The following is a 19,496-nucleotide window of genomic DNA, read 5'->3' on the forward strand; positions in this document are numbered from 1 at the left end:
TCTGAAGTACCATTGAGCTGAGGGAACAGTGCCTAATTTGGATGGGAGGGGGGGGAGAGAGAGAGAGAGAGAGAGAATCATTTTGATTTCATATTCTGATCAGGTTTGGCAGCTTGCTTTATTGCTGGTGTCATGTACTAGCCTGGGGTTTGAGACTGCACAACACCACCCCCAACGAAGTGTGTGAAAGAGGCTGGCACCGCCAGGCTAGTCAAGTACAGTACAGTACCTAAGGGAACTTACTCTATTCATTGTCTCCCCTTAAACTGGGTGGTAATCTGCTGCAAGGGCATCTGGTAAGAGCAACATATTTGGTTTTACAAATCAGACTTTCAGCTAACTTTATTCGCTTTTTGGATGAGAAATACTGGTTTAGTTCAATTTGTATGTTTTTTAGTAAAAAGGAAGCTTCTTTTGCCTTCTCACTTAAAATTACAATGTATTTATCTCTGTTTCAAATGTTTTTTTTTATTTGAGCAAATTACATGAAGTCAAAAATATACAAAAGTATACACAAAAGTATGAATACCTTCAACCTTCTTTAAAAAAAAAGTTTTTTCACACACAATCAAAAACAAATGAAGATGTATCACATGAAGAATAATTAAATACAATATGAATTTCTGTTAATTCTATCTTTTATAAACGTCTCTGAAAGTCCTTCCCACCCTACCCTACTCCACCGTCAGTGATACCTTACCATCCAATAGCTTATGTTACTGATGCGAGGTATTCTATGAGAGGCGACCATACTTATCAAAATATGAAAGTTTGTCCAATGCATTTATCTACAAAGGTAAACTAGATTTGCATGCCTTGTTAATTTTGTTGACTAAGACTAATATTAAAATGGTGTTATTCAAAAGACTAAGACTAAACTCTTTGCTGTCAAAATTAACACTGACATAAGACTAAAAGACTAAGATTTTGATATTTAGTCAACTAAGACTAGACTAAAAATAAACAATTTCAGAAGACTAAGACTAAAACTAATTGTGTGTTATTCAAAAGACTAAGACTAAATCAGAATTTGCTGTCAAAATGAACACTGTTTACATGGCATAATGATTTAAACCATAATATGAATTGCCATTAAATAAATGCATACTACACCAGACTGGTCTCGGTCTCAAGATCAAAACTAAATTAATCTGTGAAATCCCAAGTTAATTTAGTTCAAGAACATCGAGAGTTTGTCCATAGTTAACAGCTTTAAGAGTCTAGAGATGTATAATGCAAGTTGACATTTTTGTTTAACAAAATAGCCATCTTTTTAAATATTCAAATGTACTGCATAGCCATGATTTAAGACAAAAGGTTTAAGATTAATTGAAATATGCTGTTTGATATTTATGAAACTGAAGGCAATTTCACATACTGTACAGGGAAGCTTCATGATGAGCTGGGGTGGCTCCAGGAAAGGTGACTGAAATTGTAAGAGTTCATTCTCTGGGGAGTGTGCACTCAACATTCCTAGCAATCTGCTCATTTTGTTTGGCCAAAGGATGGCGCTAGAAGAGTCATTAGGGGTCATCCTCTGGGGAGCATGTATGTGCACAGCAAATTTTAATGGCAATCCAGTTAGTTGTTTTTGAGAGGTCTTGTTTGGGACTAAACAAAGTTTCAAAGTTTGTATTTAATTTCTCTCTACAGATGACAAGGAAGTAAAACTACATGAAAAAGAACAAAAAATGTATTAGAGGACTCAGAATACTTAGTCAACAACAAAGAATGAGGGTGGAGTGAAGGCACATTCCTCATGGGGATATCCAATTCAAACAACAGATGGCTCATGAGTACTGTACCAAGCCTGTTTGCTCTCACATCCTTATTTCTTTGACACATTAAAGCAATCTCCAGTTGTTTTTCCATGAAAGCGTGTTTGTATGATTAGGTACCACGTGGAAGCATGCATTGGAAGGTAACTGGTTGTATGAGGGCCAAGGAAGAAATGCCACCCTGCATTTTTCAAATCAGCCTCATGGTGGCACTATAACTCCTGGATGAGTGAGAACTTTCTCAAGCTAAATGTAATGAGGACAAGACAGAGTGAGCGGAGTAATATAATCAATAATAAGTAGACTTGGCAACCTGCATGGCTAAAGAAAGTAACACTTCTGTAAAGAACTTGGGGGTGATCATTGATGCTGAACTGAATTTTAATACACACATTAATCATGTTATGAAGACTGCCTTCTTTCACCTTAGAAATATTGCGCAAATTAGAGATTATTTGTCATTTGATGATGCAAAACATTTGATCCACGCTTTCGTTTTCTCTCGGCTTGACTACTACTGCCAAAGAAAACAACTGACAGACTACAGCTTGTTCAAAATGCGGAAGCCAGAGTTTTAACTAAAACTAAGATGAGAGAACATATTACTCCAGTTTTAGCGTCGCTACACTGGCTCCCAGTCAGGGATATAGATTAACCCCCGCGAGGGCCCCTGGCCGAAAAATCAATCATTAATCCAGCCCTGCTCCCAGTTGTTTTTAGGATTGATTTAAAATGTATTTTACTTGTTTATAAAGCTCTCAATGGTTTGGCACCTTCGTACCTATGACTGCTTGCCTATATACGTTCCAAACCACCCCCTCAGGTCTTCTAGTGCAGACCTGCTCGATTTGCCTAAAATGGCTTACTGATGTTTTAAATGGTTTTTTTTGTGTTTTAAGTTTTTACTTTTCGTTTTTGCTTTATTGTAATAATGTGTACTTTTTCTGTTAATCACTTGTGCTTCATTTCTGCTCTGTAAAGTGATTTGAGCTGCATTTCATGTCATGAAAGGTGCTATACAAATACAGTTTTATTATTATTACCCTTATTACCCTTATTATTATTATATTATTACAGGCTGATTCACGTGGCCTATAGCTCTTTCATAGCACCACAATTCCTTCGATCATTATATTATGGAACTCCACAAATAAGCCACGCACATTTCCACCTGACAAGTTTTTCGCCATGTTGCCTATTCTTTGCTACTTCTACAGATTTTGTCCAAACCTCACCCAAATTGGTAAACAAAATATCTCTTTAGTCATGTCTTGAAGATGTATCTTCATGTCACATTTACATTTTTGGAATTCTATTCTGTTTGACTACGATTGTCTTTGGTGGAGATTTTGATGGAGATTTTGCACAACAGGCTACAAGCACCACTGGAACCAGTGGCGGGCAGACAGATTTTTGCAAAAAATGTTTTTGTTAAAGGTTCTACACCATGCATTTTAAAACAATTTATATATTATTTATGTCCCAAAAAGGTTTTTAAAAGGTTTGAGGCTAAATTACCGCTCCTGAATACAGAGCCCCTGTCATTTCTGCCAGGCTTTCAGAGCATTTCCAGCTGCAGTACCACCTTGTCCTGAGTGGGAGGACTGCCCTCCTGCTCAAGCCTGCCCACCCACCTCCCCAACCCTCTCCCAGCTCCTCCGCACCTTCTGCGCAGGCCTGTCCACCCCTACCCAACCCCCACTCAGCACAGCACATCAGCAAGATGTCACGCTAGGGAGAAAATCTGACAGTCTGTTCTGAGACCTGCTTACAGATCCGCCCATAAACTGAATGTTCAGCGAAATAGGACTTTGTGAGGAAGAAAGAAGGTGCTGGTGGTACACAAAAAAAAGAAAAAAGAAAAAAACATAAAAATAGGATTAACATGGTGTAGTGTAGTCACTTAAAGTACTATAGCCCCATATAGAACCTCACCCGTCGCTGCGTCCTGTTGTGCTCCGAGATGAGGTCCTAGAAAGGTGGCCACCGGAATCTTGCGACAGCCTCCACATCACAGTTGGAAAACACACAAAACGAAATTTTGTCCAAAAAGTAACGGCAGTTCCGAGCTCCCAGGTTGTGAAAACCTAACAGCGGTACATAAAACTTGAACCGCGGCATGAAACAACCCCTTAAAATCGCTAGTTTTGTCAGCCGGTAATGTTTACAAGCCTGGAAGTTGCAGCCGGAATGGCAGCATTAGCGCCCTCTCTGGTCGAACGTAGCCCCAACCGTCGCTGCATTCGAACAGACATTCGACCAGAGAGGGCGCTAATGCTGCCATTCCGGCTGCAACTTCCAGGCTTGTAAACATTACCGGCTGACAAAACTAGCGATTTTAAGGGGTTGTTTCATGCCGCGGTTCAAGTTTTATGTACCGCTGTTAGGTTTTCACAACCTGGGAGCTCGGAACTGCCGTTACTTTTTGGACAAAATTTCGTTTTGTGTGTTTTCCAACTGTGATGTGGAGGCTGTCGCAAGATTCCGGTGGTCACCTTTCTAGGACCTCATCTCGGAGCACAACAGGACGCAGCGACGGGTGAGGTTCTATATGGGGCTAAAAGTACTACAGATTTTGCCTAAACCTCACACAAATCGGTATACATTAACTCTGTAGTCAATTTTAAATACATTTTCTATTCAAAGTTTTATTGTCATGAGCAAACATATGTTTACATTCCCAAAGCAAGAGTCAAAATATAATACATACTGTTGAAATGGGGAACGTATATACAGTCATGTGATCAAGAGTCAAGACGTAGGTGATTTGTCACATTTCTGATATTCCATTCAGATTGGCTATAATTGACTCCAAAGTTTGTGGGGGTAGCCGTTTTGCACGACATGCTACACATCATGAATGGAGTGCCCGATTGCTAGGATATTTAGCACGCACATTGCCACTAAGCCAGGGAAGAACCTCCATCCCACATTTTTTCAACAGCCCACTGCACGTTTTGACCTATAACTCTTCAACTGTAGGTCTTACAAACAACATATGTTTTTCCCTGGATTCATGTTGCCTCTTATACGTCCCATTTTTGTGCCAGATTACAGTCAGTTTCTGCCATAGTGTGTTTCTTCAAAACACACTTTTTGCTGCTACTACAGATTTTGTTCAAAACTCACACAAATCGGTTACTCGTTGTCTCTTGGGTCATGTGATCAAGATGTATAAGTTCGATTTTTCAGATCCCAATCCAAGTGGCTATGACTAAAGTTTGCAGGCCCTGGGTCAGCAACCTGGCCTGGTGGAGACCTGTGCTCCAAGGAGTACTATTTTCTAGTTGTATTCTGTACTTTGTTTGCAGGTTGACTGGTTGCTATGGCGTATGCAGAACCTACAGAGACGGGCTGGTACTCTGGTCTCTTTGACTGCTGGAAAGATATGTATTCTTGTCAGTATCAATATACATATGAGCATTTCATATTTATTTTCAGTAATTATATTTTTAAAATATTCTGGGGACAGGCCATTGAAACGTATTGTACATTGTTGTTTTAGATTTTATTTAGAAATTAATTTCAATGAACATAATATATCTACCTCTCTTCATCGTGTGTGTTATATGAATGCCTAACTCTAATGTCTAGGTTTGTGTGTGTTTTTCAGGTTGTACTGGGTTCTGGTGCTGTCCTTGCCATGCCTGCGACACTACAGCAAAATTTGGACAACATCATTGTCTCCCCTTATTAGACATGTGCAGCATAACAGCACTCTGTGGGATTCCTCTGTGTATTCCTCCTGCTGCTTTGTCTCTTCGAGTTGCCATTCGACACAAATACAGAATCAAGGTCTGGTGCATTATATGTAATCTAAAATATATCATTATCTCGTGTAAAAAAATCCCATTTGTGATCTAATATCATGATAGATAGCTAAAAACTGAAACAATTTTGTTATGATTGAATGTTGCGTTCATGATATTTTTAAAGAAATGGCAGACAAATGGCATGGAGTATCAAAACACTGTTTGACTGACAATCATTGTTCCATGACTCACAAGACACAAGTGTGTGTGTGCGCGTGTGTGCGTGCGTGCGTGCGTGCGTGCGTGCGTGCGTGCGTGCGCGCGCGTGCGTGCGTGCGCGTGCGTGTGTGCGCGCGTGCGTGTGTGTGACTGATATGATTCCAGAGAGAGTGTACTGATTTGCGATATTACAACTTGTTTTTTTTACAGCAAGGGTTCATATTTTAGATTATAATTAGTGGATTATAATTAAATTATAATTATTTCAGTGGATGGGGGCATGCGTACAAGTGTCTAAATATGACTTTTTAGACACAATAAGGGCCGATGCATAGCCCTACTCCACTTTTAGAGACAAATTTATTTCGGATCGGGGAGTCACAAAATCTTGACAGCACCGAACAGCCTAATTAATGACGGTACCCGCCCCCCGAACCTCTGAATGACATATGTCATTTTGCAGTTTAGACAGAACCGAACCAAAATAAATAATCTCTAAAAGTGTTGTATGCATCGGCCCAAAGATGGTGTTTTCTTTATTAGTATTTGCAGTATCACTAGCATCCATAAGTCACATCTGCCCATGAAAGACTGCGGTGCATCTTGGGAATGGGCTTATTGTGTATTATTTAACCACTTGTAAGCATGCCCCCACTAGGGATGTCCCGATACCACTTTTTTGCTGACCGAGTACAAGTACGAGTACTTCATTTTGAGTTCTCGCCGATACCGAGTACCGATACGAGTACAATTATTAATACAAAATGTATTTAAATTACGTTTTTTTGTATTATTTTTTGTATTTTTTATCAGATGTTCCTCACTTTCTGGCTGTATATAACACATTAAATTGCATTGCTTTCCCAGAACATGGCACAACTGCCACACATTTCCCTTTTTTTTCAGGTTTAGCCCATGGAAATTCCTGTACTGTGCATGATCTTATTCTAGATCTGCTATGCTCAAACATTTTGTATTTTTACTTTTGATACTTTAAGAGAGAGAGAGAAAAGCGAAGTGACGGAACACACAGGGTACTCGGGCGCTTTGTGAGCAGTATCGGACGAGTACTGATACCGCAAAATAGGCCGGTATCGGGGCGAGTACCGATACCACGAGTACCGATACCGCATCCCTAGCCCCCACCCACTGAAATCAAAATCACTAAAACGATAGAAAGCAGTAAATGAAAGCTTTTTAACACTCATCTTTTATTTTCTCTAATTACAATCTAATATATGAACCCTTGTTGTAAAGAAACAAAGTTGTCCGTTAAGTTTTGACAAAATCTGTAACAGTAGTAGCAAAAAGTGTAAAGAAAACACTAAATGGTGGAAATAACTTGTGGAAAAGGGCGTGGCCTATACCGGGACTAGTTGCACCATGATCTCAGGGATCAGGGAAAGCTTTTTATATTATGATAATATATTATTCAAGAGCTACAGGCAAAAATGTGAAGCGACGCGTTATAGCACCAGCATGAGGCTAATTTGAATATTCTAGGGAGGGGTTCTACCTTGGCCTACTGGGAGCGTGCATGCACATTTCTTTCTTTTGGTTCAGCTGTGCCCAGACACACACACACACAGATGCAAAGGGGCGAAAACATAATCCCCTTCCCTGGTATCATGTTGATTTATATATCTACAATGAAATTACAGATTATTTAAGGACTAAAATATTCTGTTGTTCCCATATAGGGTTCTCTCTGCAACGACATTGTAAGCTCTTACTGCTGCATGTGCTGCTCCTGGTGTCAGATGTACCGTGAGATACAACATCGCAAGAAAAGCCTCACTGTCACCACTGTCACCGACGGCACAAGCAATGTGCAATCTCCAAATATTAATATTAGCATCCAAAATAACCCGACAGTGACCACTTCACAAGTCCATGGGCAAGATAGGCCTAGCTATGGCATTGGGCAAGATAGGCCTAGCTATGGCATTGGGCAAGATAGGCCTAGCTATGGCATTGGTCAAGATAGGCCTAGCTTTGTTATGTCAGCTAGTCAGCCGTCTCAAGCACTAAGTTATGCAGACCTACCCCCAGCCTACGGTACAGACGAGGCACAGCCGCGAACGCGTGTCTCTTTGGCCGACAAGCATCAATATTCAAAATAGGAGATGAGAGATGGGCATAAATGATGAGCTTAAATTATCTATCTATCTATCTATCTATCTATCTATCTATCTATCTATCTACGTATCTATCTATCTACCTACATGAGCATGTAGTCAGATAGATCGGATGAATGCAACATCGGAGTAATGCGTGTCGGAACAATAACACGGTATGGGTGCATCAATAGACAGAGACACCAAAACACAAACCAAACATCTCTTTTACCATAGTAGGCTAATGTAGGCAATGAGCAAACCTAGGTTTCATCAGAAACCTAACCTTCATTAGACCTTGTACCAGTGAACTGTACCGTCATGAAACTATACCTTTTTCTATGCAAACTTCTAATAAAGTCTTCAATCAAACAATCAATCAAAACAAGCCACCCAGGATGGAAAAATAACATTGGTCTCTCCATTTACATAATGGGAGTCGGACGAACGCAACGTCGGGGTAATGCATGTTGGAACAATAACGCGCACCCGTGTCAGGTGTAGCTCGTTGTCTACAATTAGCCTACTAAAAATACGCTCATGTTTTGTTTTGGAAGTTCGATCAGTGAATATTTCCAACTCAAACGCTAATAAAAAGCAGAATGAAACTGGATTGCAACTGGGTCTGAGTAGTAGACGCACACACAATGTTGCATTCATACTCCGTTTGACTCTCCCCAGGTGAAAAGAAGCGGCTTGGACTCCTCATGCATAGAAGGAAGCATGAGGTCAGTCCGTTGTCTCCCCAGGTTGGCAGAGGGAGTGTAGCGCCCAGGATTACATTTGACAATGGACACCGGGTGAAAAAAAGTGGTTACAAAAATCATGGGATAATCTTCCATCATCTTCCATCATCTAAAAATAGCCTATACTCACATTTCAGAAACCATACCTCATTTGATCAGAGTTGATGGGAAAAAAAAGTCTGGGATGAAATTAAGAAAATATGCTTATGCACTCTCTGTATATTTTGTTAAAGAATCAGAGTAGGCTAGAATATTGGCTGCATTGTATGTGTTTGTGTCAATAAACATGTTGAACCTTGAACATTGAAAGGGTGCTGTAGCTTTTTGGATAAACATAAATGGTTTAAGACAAACAGACCTTTACATCAATGATTTGTTTGGCAAAAAAAGGTCAACAAATCATACTGCACATGGACTTGAAAGACCTCAGTAACCGCAGTCAACTTTGCAATTATCATAGTGTACTCATAGGCCTACTGTATAGAAGTAACAATATAGAAATCTTGAATCTTGAATATGTTTTTATGGGTGCAAAATTCTGTCTAAGTATGAACCTATTTAGTCTGCCAATATTATATATCTTTAAAAGTGTTTTATTGTTTGTTTTTTTTACCATACGAGCAACAAGACATGTAAGATGAGCAATAAAATGTATAAACATATTTGAAAAATGGGTCTTGTTTAACAATATATCACACAAGAGTTTTTCCCCCCTTTTAAAACTATCATAATAATAATAATAATGATAATAGTAAGTAGGGGGAGAACATTTAAATACATAAAATAGATGAATAAAATGGGAGAGTGAAGTAAGGGGAAGGGAAGGAGGGGAGATGGGACCCTGCTGTCTTGCCTAGCGCTCCTAGGCCTCCTAATCATGATGGCAAACATTATTTGTTAAAGTGAAAATTGCAGACCAAAGCAGTCCAGGTTTTTGAGATCCCTCTCCTCTATGAACCCCTTCCTTGTGTGGTGAAACATTCCACTCCATCAGCCAATAGAAACTGCTGACTTCATCATGTCATGTGTCAAAGTAATGTCCCTTTCCTGAGGGATCATTGTCCTTCTACAATCCACTGTGCATTCTAGTTCTTATTGATGAAGAACAAAATGCATTTGATTACGCAAAGCTGTCTCCTTTTCATATGGGTGCATCTGCAATTAATGGATGCTGAAGGTAAGACCATTCTCATTTATAGAGCATAATATTATATATATGAAGGGTTCTTTTTTCTTAATAAACATAAAAATGAAGTCAAATTGGCACAAAAGTCTTGTTCAAATTGACACAACTGATCCGGCAGACTCCTATTCGCTTGTAAATCAGTGGGTTGCAAATTACTATGGCTCTGTGAAAGAATATTATGACTAATACAGCTTTATCTGTTGATTGTGTCAAATGGAAAATGTGTCATGTTATTCTTCTGTAGAAATGTTATTGTGATATAAATGCCCACTTGACCATGGTCTTCATTGCTGAAAAATGGGAGAATATGCAGATTCAAGTCATCATGGCAATGTCAATACACTAAAATAATAATTATGTAAGCAATTTACCCCGAGTGAGAGGACATTATGCTCTGATAATGTCCTGTGTTAGGGTGTTATCGGACGAGGCGAAGCCGAGTCCGATAACACCCTAAAGGCCCATTCCCACTGGGCCAGATAAAAGATATCTGGAGATATTTCTCCAGATATTTTTCCATGCAAAGTGGATGGTAGATACAGATAAAAAAAAAGTCTACCACAGATATTTGCCACAGATACTTTTATCTGTGGCAAATATTTTTTTTATCTGTGTCTACCATCCACTTTGCATGGAAAAATATCTGGAGAAATATCTCCAGATATCTGTTATCTGGCCCAGTGGGAATGGGCCTTAACACAGGACATTATCAGAGCATAATGTCCGACCCCGAGTGGTAAATAGCTTTTCTACCACTTTTTCCCTTATACATGAAAGAAAACACATAGTTGTAACTTGCAAGGATCTTAAGTTACAATCATTATTGCCTATAAAACTTCCGCGAGACAGCAGATAGTTCCACCAACAACATCTTCTACTCACCAACAGATGGCGCCAACTCCATACTAATCCATGCGTCTAGCTTACAGCTAAGCTAACGTCAGTTAGAAGTACCGTTCCGGCCGTAAATAGAGGCTGTTCGCTTCCAGAAAGGCATAGGTTCAGAGAAAAGGGGCTTTAAAGTTGGCGGATTGCATTGGATCCAAATAAATCGGCGACTATAGCATGCACGTTAGTGAACATAGGACCGTTGCCACGGTCATTTGTTGGTTGGGGGAAAGGTGTTCCGACTACCTCCTGAAGTCCCCGGATGTACACTGAGGCTCATTGATCTCGGACAAGTCCTCACACAACTTTGCGGCAGTAGTTCTCTCATAACCTCCGGAATTTAGCCAATCAGAATCCAGTATTTGAACACGTGACTCGAAAAAGTGGTAGAAACATTATTACACCTTCTAAGCCAAGGGGAGCCCCTTAATGTTAAAACCGTACTATATCGCACATCCCCCCAGGGACTCTCAGCCACGTCGTACATTCCCGGACTTTGTCTTTAAAACCGGAATAAAAGCTTTTGATCCGAAAATCGGCGATCGTCTAACCTTCCCTAGTCACCACTCGTGCACTGATAGCTCATGCAGACCGTGCATGAAGCAGAGGTGACGTCAGCGCCTCTCCTTCTCCAAGGCACCTTCCACCCATCCGTTTACTGTCTACACACTCGATGTTGTGCCCTGCCCTTTCCCCCTCTCTTTCCCACTGATTGTGAATTGACTGTCTCCTCCCAGGCTACTCAGCTGCCTGCGTTTTGTGATTATTGACTCCTCTATTTAATGCACCTGTGCGAGTTGCACCTCGCTTGTTCATTGCCACTGTTTGGCTGTGTCACGTTAACCTGTTGTTCTATAGTTTTTGATCCCGCTCTTCTTATACGCTCTCCTGGCTCCTTGGGTCTGGCTCCTACCGTTTATGTTTCCTATTCAGCCCTGTGTGGTGTACCTCAGTTGTTAATCCTGCGACCTCTAAAGTGAGTTCCGTGATGTTGTTTTACCCTGTCTATCTACAGTAAAGTTTAAGTTTGTACTCAACCTCACTCTCTCCGCATCATGATTCCACTTTCCTGGTTTTCTGGGCTCCATGCTTAACAGAATGAACAAGCCAGATGAGGATAGTGCGGAGTGCAGTGCGAGGTTGGGCGTCTTTGTGACACACGGAAAGTTTCTCGCGGACGTTTTGGCCAATCTAAGTTTTATTGAAGAACGTTTGGCAGTTTCGCGGTGGGGCCCTACAGAGGACATAGCTGTCCAGACCGGTGAGTCTGGGGCGGCTGATGCTGCAGAGGGGCGTGTCGACCTTCTCCTATCCGAGGAAGACTCGCTTAAAAAGACCTCTCTCCGTGCCTGGGCCTCCGATTCCTCCGTTCACAAGACTGTCATCTCCCGTGACGTTAGAAGCGTCACTCCGCTGGGTCTTGGGGAGTTACAGTTCCACGGCGTCCTTCCCGTTCAGAGAAGATGGTTCCTTCCGGCGTTGAATCCTCCTCCACCACTCCTCCGTCGTCCGAGGATGGACGATCCCCAGCGCGGCGTGTGTGGAGGCGTCAGACCCCGGTTCCATCCCGTTCCAGCCGTTTCCTACCAGATGAATTCCACAGCGAGCCAACATGGGAGCCACGGCCTGGCGAGAGGCGCCAGCCATTTGAAGAGCTTGAGCGCAGAATGAGTGAGTGTGTGTGCGTGTGCGTTGTCTCCGTTTTTGGACTTCTGTACGAGTGTTGTTCCTGTCCTGCCGTTCTTCAGATCCCCCCCCTCCCCACCCCCGGTCAGCTGTGACGAGGTGCGTTAGAGGCCAGGTTGGCGTTCGCCTGGGAGGAGCCCGGGACCCTCTACGTTGGAGGGTCTGCTGTGTTTGCTGTTCCTGCTGCTGCTTCTCTACACTCAAGACTCGCTGTTGTTCCGGTTCGTCTCCCTGGTGGGCCTCGTGTTTTGGTCTCCGGTCCCTCGGGGGCTCTTGTTCCGGTCCCACCCCGCCGTGTGTGGGGGCTGTCCCGTTCTGTCGGAACCCCCGACCCTCCGGTGGTGGTCCACCGGTGCAGTTCCTGTCCCCTTGTTCCTGACTGGTTGACTTGAGTGCTCTCCAGGTTTTCCCTTCTGCCCTCTATGTTCTTCCCTTCTACCCGGAAGACGCCCCTGCCCCCGCCCCCGCCCCCGCCCTGAAGACTTTTTCCCCTTTTCGTTTTGCTGACATCTCCCCTCCCTGTTCCACGCTGGGACGCCTGGTAGTCGTCCCTTGGGAGGGGGGTACTGTTGTGCCCTGCCCTTTCCCCCTCTCTTTCCCACTGATTGTGAATTGACTGTCTCCTCCCAGGCTACTCAGCTGCCTGCGTTTTGTGATTATTGACTCCTCTATTTAATGCACCTGTGCGAGTTGCACCTCGCTTGTTCATTGCCACTGTTTGGCTGTGTCACGTTAACCTGTTGTTCTATAGTTTTTGATCCCGCTCTTCTTATACGCTCTCCTGGCTCCTTGGGTCTGGCTCCTACCGTTTATGTTTCCTATTCAGCCCTGTGTGGTGTACCTCAGTTGTTAATCCTGCGACCTCTAAAGTGAGTTCCGTGATGTTGTTTTACCCTGTCTATCTACAGTAAAGTTTAAGTTTGTACTCAACCTCACTCTCTCCGCATCATGATTCCACTTTCCTGGTTTTCTGGGCTCCATGCTTAACACTCGAGCTCCTCCTGCAGCCATGCTTGGGGCTATGCTAGCGAAACTTTTCAGTTCTGTTCTTCAGTCACACATGGACTATTTGCGGGGACATTTACATGAAAGGATCGCGCACGCGAAACGCACGGGGACATCGACGATCGGCCAAAACCCCCATTCTATCCCAACGGAAATCGAGAAAATCATGGTGAGTTACTGGCCTGGGGGGAAAAAAAAAAGAAAAAACAGCGGCGCTGTTCAAGATGGAGGGGCTGCGGGGTCATGTTTATAAACATAATATTATGTCTCAGATCACAATACAATAATAGAAATGTCACGGCTAATCTACCAACCACCATTCTATTTCGGACGTCAAGGTGTTATTACATAATGATTTATCATAATTGTATTTATTTTTAGGTAAAAATTTACTACGTTTTTAGGCTACTTCAGGTAGAGTAAAATGGGTAACTGAAAAAGTGTTACACCCTGCCCTTAAAGGACCTACACCATGAATTTTCACTTTTTCTATTTTAAAACCTTTTTTTGGGGTCCCACTGGCACCTTCTATCCTCACAAAGTCCTATTTCTGACCGTTGTGTCTTTCTCTGGTTTTGGGCAGACAGAGATGAAAAGCTTTCCACGGGTTCTCAGAACAGTGCTGTTCTGAGAGTTGATCCGTGTGACGTCACACGGATCACTGTCCCCGGCTAGAAAGAGCTTAAACACACCGCCTCTTCTATCACTGTCCCCGGCTAGAAAGAGCTCCACACCCCGCCTCTCCTCTCTCTATCCACGGCTACACGCCGCCTCTTCTATCGCTGTCCCCGGCTATAGAGAGCTGGCCACCCCGCCTCTCCCTTCACTATCTCCGGCTAGAAAGAGCTCCACACCCCGCCTCTCCTCTCTCTATCCACGGCTACACGGGGCCGCTGCTGCCCGCTGCGCTGCAGATGAAAACGCTCCAAGCCTCCAACCAGGAGGAAGAGGATTTGACAGTAGGCTTATATCATACAACATAGGCCTACAGTAGGCTATAATCAGAGCTGGAACATTATCCTATTTTTGTATTGGCCCAATATTACATTATTTGTTGTCGACAACGTTGGAGAGGAGAGGAGGGGAGGGGGAGGGGGAGGGTGGAAAAACCCCACTAGATGCGCCACTGAGCAAACAAAGGCCGTTTTGGTATTGCAGCTGCAGGGCCTAATAATAGCACAGCTATAAGAAACAAGAGGAATGGTCAGGGTGTGTGTTGGGGGTTAAGACCTGTCTAAGACTCAATTTTGAGCATATATTTATACAAAAAATATAGTTTTAAAAGCATGGTGTAGGCCCTTTAACCTTCATTAGTAATGGTAGATAGATGGAATATCTTGTAAAAGACGTTCATGAAGTGATTGGACAATTGAACTGGAAGACAATGGTGAAGCCATCGACAACGGACAGCAGGAAGAAACCGAGACAGAGTGAGTGTATATAGTCGGGGGATATCTTCAGAAATAGTGTCATATCCTGGAATAAATTCCTTACAAAAAAATGTCTTCACCAATGTGTTTGTAAAGGTGTCTAATAACACATCCCACAAAGACTGAAATTCAGTTTCCCTAGGACAATCCTTGACAGCTGCTGAAAGTTGGGGTCCCATTAACTTAACTATACAGGATAAAACACGCCAAAATAAATAAGCTTTAAGTAGTATGTGAGGGGTCAAACTAGGGGTTTTTCATGATTCTGAACAAACCCCTATTTTGACCCCTCACATACTACTTGTCTTAAAGCATATTTATTTTGATGGGTTTTATCCTGTAGTTAAGTTAATGGGACCCCAACTTTCAGCAGCTGTCACGGATTCTCCTAGGGAAACTGAATTTCAGTCTTTGTGAGATGTGTAACTAGAAACCTTTACAAACACATTGGTGAAGAAAGTTTTTGGTAAGGAATTTATTCCAGGACTTTTTAAGATATCCCCCGACTAATACTGGAACAGATGGATACAGGACCAGCAATTGCGACCGAAGGTCGCAGTATACCATGAGAAATGTCGTAGCTTGTCCGTCAGTACAGGAAGTGAGCTGGTCCGTCTTTCAGTCAGTACAGGAAGTGATGTCACGTGACATCACCTCATCAAAAATCTAACCCTGGATATTCATACTGTCACTTTGACATCACAGGTGATATCACAGTGACAGTCCATATATGGGTATCCCTTTTATGCCCATATATGAAGATCCCTGATGTCATATATGGAGATTCCTATATATTATCAATATTAGGGACATATCTGGGAATGCCCATATTTGGTAATGCCCATATATGGGCATGTTTTGACATAATATTGTTGACTATCATGCAGGGGTCTCCATATGAGTTACTGGTCCCATATACATCACTGGCCAGATGGCCAAGAATTGGCGCAGTCGCATGTCACCCTGAGGTGTCTTACTAGCTTATTTTTGTTTACTGGTTAAAAGAAACATGGCCTGAGTTTGTTTTTGTAAGAAACTATTGTGAAAAAGAAAATGGTCATTTCAAGGGGAGGAATATAGTAACACATTAGAAAGAATATGTGGTTGCAAAGTGGCCATTGGTTAAATAGAGTAATGTGATCACTAGTATGACTTTGGAGGGATTACATTCTTGTATTTGCTGAATGCTCTGGATTTATTTGTCTGCACTTTAACCTAAATTATTCCAAAGCACTGCTGGGTCTCTGACCCGAGTTGCACCTGATTTGGCATGCATGTCTGTGGGTGAGACAGCCTCACAGTCATTAGATTATGTGTTGTTCAACCTCTGGGATACACTGGATGAACTCTACTATGGACAGGTACAATCTGGCCATACATCTATTAGGTTGAAATGTATGAGAGTTATTCCTTCTTGATGGAATCTTCCTCTTCCAGAGGAATGCAAAGTAAACGAAGAAGGTTTGTGGATTAAAGCATATTTTTCAACTTATTTCAGCTGATTGAACTGTATTGGAGGTTGACAGATAATGATTAATTACCTTGTGTTTACAACCCCTCCCCCCCACTTTACAGAGTCTGATGTTGTCAGGTTGGTAGGAGGAACCAGCCACTGTATGGGTATAGTGGAGATGAATCACATGGAAGAGTGGATGGAAGAGTGGAAGCCAGTGGCTGGTTGGGACAACTGGAACCTGAAGGCATCGATTGTGGTGTGTAGACAGCTGAACTGTGGCTCTGTTGCTTCAACAAAAATGAGTTCTGGTCCAGATCAACCTGTATGGTGGACAAAATCTTCCTGTGTTGGATCTGAGTCTTCAGTGGGGGAGTGCGTGAAAACTATGCAAGGTGTTGGTTCCCGAAACAGAGTGGAGGTGGTCTGTTCAGGTAACGCAAACAATGACTTAAACAATGGCCGGGATTCCCAAAGCGATTTTAGCCCTTCGTAGCTCACGCATGGTCGTAGAGACCAAGCCCTGACCGTCATGTTTCCGGGTTTACATAGGATCGGGCAGAGCGACTTATTTAGCCCCTACAATCTACACCAACATTCAAATTTAACAAACAAAGTGCTTAATAAAGTCTCACACCTGTCTCAATACGTACAGCATTCTATAATTACCCGTATCCTCTGTGTTCTTTAACTCTTTCTCAGCCACGGGGAGCCACTTAATATTAAAAACGGATTAAACCGTACTTCTTTAGTACTTAAATTAGCCGGACCGGAATTTACCATACTAGGTCATTAAAAACGAAATAAGTGATAATGATCACAAAAAAAATGTAAAAAACGATCAGCAGCTCTTCTCAGTCTCTTCTTCGACTGATCTAAAAGGATCATTCTCTCAACCCTTTGAACCGGAAGTACTTCTGGTAGCTTTTCAGACTCTATAGCCAGAGTCCCGTTCACTTTCATTGTAGGAGGAGGCTGTCCGTGATGTTTTCGATCAGAAAAAAGTTGACATGGGCGCTGCATACGGAGTGGATTACATTCGCTTACTTTGATGTGCACGGATCGTGCACGCGAAGCGCACAAGGGGGAAGATGCCTCCGCCAAAATCCCCACTATATGCCAATGCAGAGCTAAGCCAATTCGCTGGTGAGTAAACAACGGCCGATGATGATGCGGTAAAAAGAATGACGTTACGTTGGATCTCGCTGATGGTCTTATAAAATGAATGCCGTCTCAGATCATAATACAATAATAGAAATTTCCGGCTAGTCCACCGACAGCCATTCTGGGCAGGCTGTGAAAGTGTTAATAAGAAGCCTTTTTATCCGATCGTCCGATCGATCCATAGATCGGTTGGTGCGCATGGGGAACACCAGGAAATACAAGGAAACACAAAACGATGGGATAAAAAGGCTTCTTATTAACACCCATGGAGCCAAACTCGTTCAGTAACGAGATAAAGTTGTCTCGTTGAGAAACAAGACAAGGGGTTAACTGTGCAGTGTGCAGCTGCGCGCATGTTGTGTTCCCTGTGAAAGACCCTGGTCCATACTTCATAACGTGGCTCGCACAGAAACAAAATGGAGTGTCTAGGCTGCATACACTTCCATTCTATGCTGAAACATAAAAAGGGCTTTATCTCTGAATAAGGTGCAAAGAACGCCAGGGAAGCAGAGATCTGATTGTTTTCACGGCGACACTTTGTCTTTTACCTGAGCAGGTGAGTCCAACAGTCTTGTCAGGTGAGCAGGTGTCTCTAGCCTGTGGGGCTCCTTCAGTCCTCCAGGGGGCGCTCTATGGAGAAGCCAAGGCACCGGTAGGGACCAAAGAGTTCCAGTGTGAAGGCAGTGAGTCTGCTCTCCTGGACTGTGGGACCTCAGACTCAATTAGAGACACCTGCTCACCTGACAAGACTGTTGGACTCACCTGCTCAGGTAAAAGACAAACTATACTTTTAGTTTGGATTTGTATCAAATAAGAATGGGAGCAATATTTCTTGTTACTGGTTACTTTCTTTTCTTTAGAGCCTGATAATGTCAGGTTGGTAGGAGGAACCAGTCACTGTGCTGGTACACTGGAGATGAAACACCAGGGAAAGTGGAAGCCAGTGACTTCTCGGGTGGACTGGAGCCTGAAGTCAGCAGCTGCAGTCTGTAGGCAGTTGGACTGTGGCTCTGCTATTTCAACAGAACTGAGCTATGTTTCCAGAAGAAAATCTATATGGTTGCTTAAAACATCCTGTGTTGGGTCTGAGTCTTCACTCAGAGAGTGTGGAACAGAGGAGACGCATTATGGTGAAGGCAGAATTGGGGTGGTATGTTCAGGTAACACAAACAATGACTTCAACAATAACAGTAATCTTCACAGTGTTTTTTAATCTATGTATCTACTAGAGATGTTACCGATCAATCGGCAATGGATCGGATCGGGACGATCAAAGCGTGATCGGCGATAATCGGTGGTTTAGATCAAAAGGTAAATTCACCGATCCGATCGGTGCATCCGATCAACCAGCCGTTCAGTATGCCCACTTGAGCCAAACTCGTTCAGTAACGAGATAAAGTTGTCTCGTTGAGAAACAAGACAAGGGGTTAACTGTGCAGTGTGCAGCTGCGCGCATGTTGTGTTCCCTGTGAAAGACCCTGGTCCATACTTCATAACGTGGCTCGCACAGAAACAAAATGGAGTGTCTAGGCTGCATACACTTCCATTCTATGCTGAAACATAAAAAGGGCTTTATCTCTGAATAAGGTGCAAAGAACGCCAGGGAAGCAGAGATCTGATTGTTTTCACGGCGACACTTTACCGTGATGGTCGGCCCCGGTTTGGATTTTAGTTTCGCGAGCGTTTGTAAACAAATGGATTATCTTCCTCAATCGTCAGCGGACACTCACGTGTACACGCACAAAGCTTCCGAGGCTCTTCAAAATAAAGCGTAAATGAACGGCGGCATCAGCAACAACTAGAAATGTTAGAAACCTTGGCTTCCGTTGTGTTAAAGAAGACGGAGGATATGGGTAATTATAGAATGCCGTACCGTATTTAGACAGGTGTGAGACTTTTGCACTTTGTGAAATCTGAATGTTGTAGTTGTAGACAGGATAACTATACAGTCTCTTATTTCATCCATATATACGTAGCTTTCTAGCTATTCTATCTGTCTGATCTGTGCGATTCTCTGTACAATGGTTACAGTATATATTTTCTGTAGGCTCTGTGTGTGTGTGTGTGTGTGT

At 42.7% G+C, this 19,496-nt stretch overlaps 1 protein-coding gene across 6 annotated transcripts in view; it reads left to right on the forward strand.

Annotated features, from left to right (window-relative positions):
- The first annotated feature begins 9,265 nt into the window (after nt 1-9,265).
- The window catches only part of LOC308291774 (scavenger receptor cysteine-rich type 1 protein M130-like), a 28,606-nt gene continuing 18,375 nt past the window's right edge, over nt 9,266-19,496 (forward strand). For 2 of the 6 annotated variants that reach the window (XM_080733903.1, XM_080733904.1), the window contains exons 1-3: nt 9,268-9,789; nt 16,383-16,694; nt 18,285-18,584. In XM_080733903.1, the coding sequence (XP_080590029.1) occupies nt 9,711-9,789; nt 16,383-16,694; nt 18,285-18,584 (691 nt within the window). In that variant the 5' untranslated portion in view covers nt 9,268-9,710. Of the gene's footprint in view, nt 9,790-15,111; nt 16,269-16,382; nt 18,195-18,284; nt 18,585-19,496 lie in introns of those variants that run through there. The other 4 variants (XM_080733902.1, XM_080733905.1, XM_080733906.1 and 1 more) reach the window with 4 other exon arrangements.

Source organism: Nannobrachium achirus (assembly GCF_963921795.1).
Source record: "Nannobrachium achirus genome assembly, chromosome: 1".
NCBI lineage: Eukaryota > Metazoa > Chordata > Actinopteri > Myctophiformes > Myctophidae > Nannobrachium > Nannobrachium achirus.